Source organism: Limulus polyphemus, unplaced genomic scaffold, assembly GCF_000517525.1.
Source record: "Limulus polyphemus unplaced genomic scaffold, Limulus_polyphemus-2.1.2 Scaffold1290, whole genome shotgun sequence".
NCBI lineage: Eukaryota > Metazoa > Arthropoda > Merostomata > Xiphosura > Limulidae > Limulus > Limulus polyphemus.
This window is the reverse complement of record NW_013666900.1, coordinates 97650-105740: the sequence shown is the minus strand read 5'-3', so window position 1 is coordinate 105740 and position 8091 is coordinate 97650. Positions and strand designations below refer to the sequence as shown.

General features: G+C 31.7%; 1 protein-coding gene across 4 annotated transcripts in view; it reads right to left on the bottom strand.

Annotated features, from left to right (window-relative positions):
- The window catches only part of LOC106462959 (large neutral amino acids transporter small subunit 1-like), a 44821-nt gene that overhangs the window by 5816 nt on the left and 30914 nt on the right, over positions 1-8091 (bottom strand). For all 4 annotated transcript variants that reach the window (XM_013922929.2, XM_022390364.1, XM_022390366.1 and 1 more), the window contains 4 exons: positions 5719-5842; positions 5113-5216; positions 3170-3266; positions 459-608 (listed from right to left, as the gene is read on the bottom strand). In XM_013922929.2, the coding sequence (XP_013778383.1) occupies positions 459-608; positions 3170-3266; positions 5113-5216; positions 5719-5842 (475 nt within the window). The remainder of the gene's footprint in view (positions 1-458; positions 609-3169; positions 3267-5112; positions 5217-5718; positions 5843-8091) is intronic.

Sequence of the window (8091 nt, the reverse complement as noted above, 5' to 3'; positions counted from 1 at the left end):
TTTTTCCCCCTCATTATTTTAAACAAACAAAATAACATCTAATGTCAACTGCTAGAAAGCAGCATATTAGTTTGGTTTGTTTTGAATTTTGTGCACCGTTCAACGAGGGATATCTGCTATAGCCAACCCTAATTTAGCAGTGCAAGACTAGAGGCAGCTAGTCATCACCACCTACCACTAATTCTTCGGCTACTCTTTTACCAACGAATATTGGGATTGACTGTTACATAATAGTGCTTCCACAGCTGAAAGGGCGAGATGTTTTGGTAGAACGGGGATTCAAACCCGTGACCCTCAGATTGCGAGTCGAGCGGCCTAACCACCTGGTCATGCCGGGCCAGCAGCATATTAACGAATAATGTTATATAAATACAAGTTTTTAATGTGTAATAGATTATAAAATTTAAATAAAATTAGAATATGAACAAGCTTTGTCCATAGTTCTTGTTGAGTAATACCTTGATGGGCCGTTTCAGATTTGGTTGTTTTTGTCTCAACCACAACAAGCCTGCTACGGAGAACATCACAAAAAGTGCCTCGCTGAATGCAGCATAGTTGATAAGTGTATACACTTGTACTGTGGATAAGTAGGCTAATGTAAGGATTCCCTGGAATTCAAATAATTCAGTCAAACATTCAGTAAGATAACAGCTAGCTTCAAATTAGATTTCTAACAAATTTTTAACTCAACTGATCAGTTCACCACCTATTTTAAACATCTGTGGGCTATGAGCCATATGACAACAATATAATATAATGAGATTTTATAAAATAAAACATAAAGTGTTTAAAAGCTATTATGAAAAAAGGAGAAGCATAAAGTCCACTTTTCACAGCAATGCATACTTGTTGAAGGTATTAATGTCTCAAAACTAAGCCAAAGAAATCAACTTTTGCTCAATTTAATATTTGAAAATTAACTTATCACTAAGCCACGCCTTTTAGTATTTTCAACATACTTGATGACATCTAAAATTTCTGATCATACAGGTGTTCATCATTAACTTCTTAAAGTTAGTGTGACCAAATTTTATGTATGTTAACATAAAAACTTAAAGATAATCTCTTCAATATAGATCCAGAGAATTGTTGTTACTCTTGTCTGGATTCCAGTTGAAGTCAGTAGGAACTTTTTGTATAAGTTAACTTAAGAACTTAAAAACTACCTGCTTAGTCTTGATCCAAGGAATCCTAAGTTCTTGGTCTAAGTTAATAAGACGTTACAGGGTTTTATTGCACTAAAAATGGAACATCTCTTGTACCAAAAGCTGGCCTCATGTTAGTTAGCATTCACTAATGGTAATCAACTACATGCATCTTTTTTCTAACCCAAATACAGCAGTTCTTCATTTTCAATATTTTTTAAAAAATAATGTCTATAATGTCTAACCAATAATTTGAATACTCAATATGTAATGCAAATTATTCAGAAAAGCTTGTTTTATTGAAACAATGTAAGATATATATACATATATATATATATGAAATAATATGTATTATTTATGGATGTAACATCAGCTGTACAATAACTGATACTTCCAACAGTGTTGTAGTTGAGACCAAGACTGAGACCTGAGGGTTTGGAAACAAGACCTTAGGGGTCGAGACCAAGACCTTGTAATAAATTACACAATAAAAAATAAAGCAAGAACAGAAATCATGTGTCAAACAAACTTTATTATCATTTTAATTGCAAATCTTTTACACATGAACCCCAAAGTCTTTGTTTTAACGTCCCCTCCTATGAAAAAAAAAACAACGACCAAAAAAGTTAATGAAAGAATAAAAAAAATCCAAAAGGTCAACAAATAAAACAAAAGAAAAACTGTTGTTCTTTTTTCAAGACTTTATGGTGTCAGTGAATTCTTTATAATCTTTGAAGCCAAACAGGATCACAGCAGATTTACTACACATGTTGAATATCGAGGATAATCACTAACATTTAATGTAAATATATGCACCAGATGAAGTTCATACAAACTTGTAGCAAGCCTATGGATAACGCACTGTATAATAGCAACTATTTTTGAATAGCACATGTTATAATTGCAGAGTGACGTTCAGGTAACGTGACAGTTGGTGACATAAGTAAAAATAAAGGAGGCATTATAAACATTATTACAAAGGTGTAGTACCAACTACCAAGGGAGTTTACTAGTAAAACATCTTTGATGCTATAAAATGCCTCATATGAACTGCTGCATAATCAACATTTAGTGCTTGATAATCCTGGGTAGGTCTAAATACTGGTACAAGTTTTAAATTTAGCCAGTCTCGTTTTTGAGACCTGTACAACATCGAGAACCAAATGGTCCGAGACCAAACCTCCGAAGGGTGGTTTGAGACTTAAACACTGACTTCCAACAGACATTTTGAGACAACTACACATGAACAACGTCCATGTAAAATAATAAAAGTTTAAATGTGAAAGTGAGACTTAATTTGTCTCAGTTTTTGTTTTAAGTAAGTGAACATCTTTGCCAATATCTTTGAGGTGAAATTGCTCAATTTACATACCTACAGAAGTTTGTTAAAACCAATTTTTGTACTTTTTGATTTTAATACAACTAAAATGTGTGTGTGTGTGTGTATGCATATATAAAACACTTCATTTCTTAACACAATTACATTTTTCATGTATATACTACAAAGTAACAGATACTTGTATTTTAAAAAATATAAGCAAAAAGGTAATTAATAGCAACTATTATTTCATGTGGCACAATATAAATTGCATTGTTAAAAGAAAATAACAAGGTGATCACTCATAAACAGTTCACTGAAAATATTTCTCCCAAAGTGAAGCAATCAAATAATAGATCTGTTTGTTTCATATATTTGCACAAAGCTACACAAGAGATTGTAAAGTGATCAACTAGAGGAAAAGTAGCTAGTTAACAGTACCCACCACCAACCCTTAGACTTCTCTGATCAAATACTAGGATTAGACTATAACTATTATAATGCAGCATGGCCCCAAAATGAAGAGTGTGATTTTTCAGCTACAGGATGCAAAACAAGGATCCTTGGTTCATAACTTGGTATGTTAACCACTAAGTAAAGTTGTGACCATCACAAATCTAGCATCACTTTTTGTTGGTTTGTCAATAAACTTGTATCATGTGATCTTAATAACAGAAATCTATTACAACCAGTTTTAACTACTTACTAAGAACAGCAGGCTCGACATAGGGGTAAAGTAAGAAGTGTTAATCATTGCTAAGAAAGCAGGAAGATGGCCTTCACGAGCTCCTACAAAAAATAACCTAAAAGTAAAACAAATGTAAAACAAAATTATACTTTTTTTTCCCATTTTAAGTGATCAACTTATAATTAAAACAAAACCAAGTTCAATAACTCCTGAAATCAATTTCTAAACTTCAGAAGGAAGACTACATGATGATTATAAAAACTTCATACAAGGAAGATACTGGTAGGCTTAGTTACTGCTCAGTTCTCATATGATCTGAACCATTAAGAATTGCAAAGTAGGCTTATTTTTACCCAATTATATAACTTATCCATAGGGATAATTAAAACATTGCAATATGAGAAGAAAATTAAAAACTGATTGAATAACTGTTGTTCATAAAGTTTCACATAAAGGTCAATCAATACATGTCAAACATATTTGACATGTATTGATTAAAGTAAGGGGAATATTTATTTCTATTTTACAGTGATTGGCCACTATAAGGACACTTCCACACACACACACTTATATGCATGTATAAAATATTTTGATATTCTAATGTGTTAGATGACTGTTTGGGTCCAACAGATACAGACATGAAGTCATGTCATAATTAGTATGCAACATAATAAGAGATAAGAGTAAGTTCCTCTGAGTTTCAAAGATAAATTTTTAGTGGGTGATCATTATGTAGTAATATGATGGTTATTCTGTAAGACAACTGGTGAGAACAGATATCTGCCTGACTTTCAAAGAGATGTGATAGTAGGTGTCCATTTATCAAATACATTTTTTTTTACTGGCTATTCAAATTCATCTGTCAGCATTTATCAATAGCAACAGTCAAAAGAGAATATGGCTGCCACTAAAAGAAACTGGAGATGTCAAATGCTGGTGACAATTCAAAAGATAAAAGATGTCCGAGCAAGCTTATAAAGTGCAACATACTTCAAAGTGTGTTCTAATTGGCAAATTTCTTCAAGATTTGTCATGTTTCACAAATTTCCAACCATACTATGAAAAGGATATTGGACTAAACAGTCATAATGCAACTAAAAATAGTAAAGCCACACTCAAAACCCAAAGTTAGACTTTGAATGATAGAAAACATGATCTAATGAGTCATGCATCATATTTTTATGTACTGATGGCTGAGTAGAAGTATGAAGACAACCATGAGACATTTGACACTACTTGTATCATTCTGACAATGCAAGATGTTGGAGGTGAAGTAAAGGTGTGAGGGAATGTTTTCATGGCATAGATTAGCTCCTTTATTTCCTTTAGAAGGATGGATAACATTCAAAGTTCCTGAATATTGTGATGATCATGATCATCCCAAGATACTAAACTTCCACTTTTATGGGCAAAAGTTTTTCAAAGATGATCATGCAATAATCAACCATTTTCATATTGTCCAAACCTGGTTCAAAAAATATATAAGTGGTTTCAGTTAGATTCACTGGCAAAATAATCACGAGAACTAATCAACTGAGCATTTTAGGGATGAACTTGAATGTTAAAACTGTTACCTTATTCCTCTGCTATCTGTGAGCAAACTGTAAACCTTACTTCCTAAAGAATGGGTATCATTTGAATATAACACTTTCTTGCATTTTGTGAAGTCTATATCACTCCAAATTCATGCTGTTATCACATCAAAAAGTGGCCCATAATGCTTTTGATTGAGGTCCTATTAAAGTGGCCAGTCAGTGTACACATACAATCACCTACAACTTAAATAACCGAATTATAGTTAGTACAGATTTCTTGTTTTTTCATTATTACTTCCTTACAAGTTGACTGAGGTTTTGCCTTTAGAGGATATGCCACCAATTACAAAGATGATGCAATAAGAAAAACAAATTAGATGAAAATTTGTAGATTTAAGCGACTACTGAAAACAAAACTATTCATACCTTGATGATGCAAAAATGCCTCCATTCAAGCCCCCAAAAGTTGAAAGTGCTACAGAGACAGGCATGACCCATGCCATCACTCCCAACATTCTCTCTCCAAAAGTCTATGAAAAATGTGGAACTTTTTTGAAAAATGAAGTGTAACAATAAAATGACAAGGAATGGCTGAATAACATTCTCTATCAACTGTTTATAAAAACATTATTATACTACTCACTTTGTTTTCTTAAATGTTTGAATACATAAAGAACAGGAATTGCTGCATATCATAACTATCTATCTACAATCTTAATATCTATTTAATTACTGTCTGCATGTAAAGAAAAATATTCCAAACCATATAAACTATATATATATTTTAAATCTTAAAATGGGCACACATTTTTCATGTTTAGTTTTCAGGTAAGTTAATCATTATGAGTCTAAAGTTTTGAGTAATAATAATCATCTATTTTCCATGATTAAAAAAAACTGTCTGAAGATCACAATTATTGAGTGAAAATGTGTTTCCACCATTCTAAATTACAATACAAGTTGATGAAGAAATCAAATGGACTGAGTAGCTTTCTAATAAGTAACAAAAACAAAAAGTGGATGAAGGTTTACCACTGCAACAGCATTAGATGACAAGATTTCATGTGGAGAAAGTACAGCGAAATAAGCCACGTTGGTCATAACATACACTATAGTTACAAGAGGAAGTGATATGTAGATAGCTCGAGGAAGATTCCTAACAAAAGAGAAACAAGAGTAAATGAAACAAAAAATAACTTGCAGCATTTCAAGTATTATTTGCAGTTCCAGACGGAAGCAAGTGAATTAAGTTTTGATACAGTTATATAATTATTTAAACTTAATATTATTTCATTAACAACATAAACACGTGTATCACTTTATTATTCCTTTCCATTCAAGGAGTAGTAAATAAAGAAGTGCCACTCCCTTTTAAGCCTTTCTGCTTCATTATGCCTTTTCATTTCTCTTCCCTTAACCATCTTTCTACTTCATAACACCTGTTGATTTTCTCCCTTAGCCATCTTTCAACTTTATTACACCTGTTAATTTTTCTTCCTTAGCCACCTTTCTACCTCATAACACCTGTTGATTTTGTCCCTTAGCCACCTTTCAATTTCATTACACCTGTTAATTTTCTCTCTTAGCCATCTTTCAACTTTATTACACCTGTTAATTTTCTTCCTTACTCACCTTTCTACTTCATTATACCCATCAATTTTCTCCCTTATTAGCCACCATTCTACTTCATTATACCCATTAATTTTTTCACTTAGCAATTTTTCTGTTTCATTAAACCTGTTAATTTTCTCCCTTAACCACCTTTCTACTTCATTACACCTTTTCAGCATTCTTTTTTTTATTTATGTTGCAACTTTTCACATGTTGTAAAAAAAAGTATGAACATTTTCACAAAATGGAAATGCATGTTTTTAAGAAATAGTATTTTCATTATTCAAAATGTAAAGAAATACAGAAAGACATTTCCATGATATCATTTTAATTCTAACCAGTATAGTTGAAACTGTCAAAGATAAGATAAAATAAAACAAAAAGAATGTTTAGAAAAAGCTCTAAATTATAATGAATATGAAAATTCTTTTTTTCTCTTACCTTACAATTTGTTTTTTAAAAAAATTGTCATTCTCTGATTACTTTTTATAGGTACGACTTCAATGGCTCCTTACTTTATTGCCACACCAAATATTTTAATGACAACATTCTTCTTAATTGGATGTTTTTAATTTTTAACACATTTATAATTCGTTACCAAAAAATAGACACTTATATATATTAGATTTATTGAAATTTATGATACGTTAAGATTATATCTTTATTTCAAGGCCATGCAGGGTAATAATAAACAACTCTAGGCAGTAGAATTCCAAAGCCTCACTAACATAATCTTAACATCCCAACTTGAATCATAAGGTCCCAGCAGAAATTGTTGAATTATACCTGATTTAACTATTTCATGAAGTTGTCTTACCCAAGTGGCTTTGTGGTAACTGGAAGATTTCACAAATCAATAGATATTTCACACATGTACCAGAATGTATTTTTCTAATTATGTCACATAAACTAAAAATTATGGTTTAAAGAAGATGAAACACCCCAAACAAATAGACCTAAGGTTTATGATAAAAATTATATTACAAAATTTAAACCTAAAAATTAATTTCAAGTACCATCATTAGTTAAGACTGATGGCAATACATTTGGGAAAAAGAAATATGTTTTATCCCCGAAAGTAACAATAAAACTGAAAAACTTTGTGAAAACCTCTAACTTCAATGTTTTTAAAACTTGCCAAAAACTTCATAATGTCAAGCTAAGTATATACACAAATTACAATGATTTAAAAAAGTGTAATTCAAGTGAGTAAGTGTAATTCAAGCCAGTAAGTGTAATTGTGAATGTTCAAAGTATTATATACATACTTAACCTTCTCCACAGTGTGTGTAATTTTCATTCGAGCAATTTCAGACTTGTCTCCTGTAGTGTTCGTGTAGTTAAACCTATTGAGTTTTTAAATGTGATTTAGCAACTGCCAGTCATTTATATGGTGCTCATAAACATGATTTACCAGCATATACACTCATCTGCATTGATTTTCTTACTGTTGTGTCACATTAATTAACATGAGTATGGGTGGTCTAAATAATGACATTTAAAGTGAAACCAGGTCCAGATGTGCCTAACTAGTCCTGAGTTGCAACTATAATTGTATAATTAAAATATAATTTGTGGTTAGGAACTTAGGAAAGTAGAATGCTTCCTTTCATCTGACAATTTGCATGTTGCAACTGAATAGTGTAGTCAGTATTTATTGATTTATTCTTTTAGCCCATTATATTGAAAAAAGAAAGTGGGGCACAGGGATGAAAAAGACGTGCCCAATTTGCAGCTTTAATGGTGGAGTCAAGCAAATTGATGAGAGCTATCCTTGCTGGAAGTGATGACACC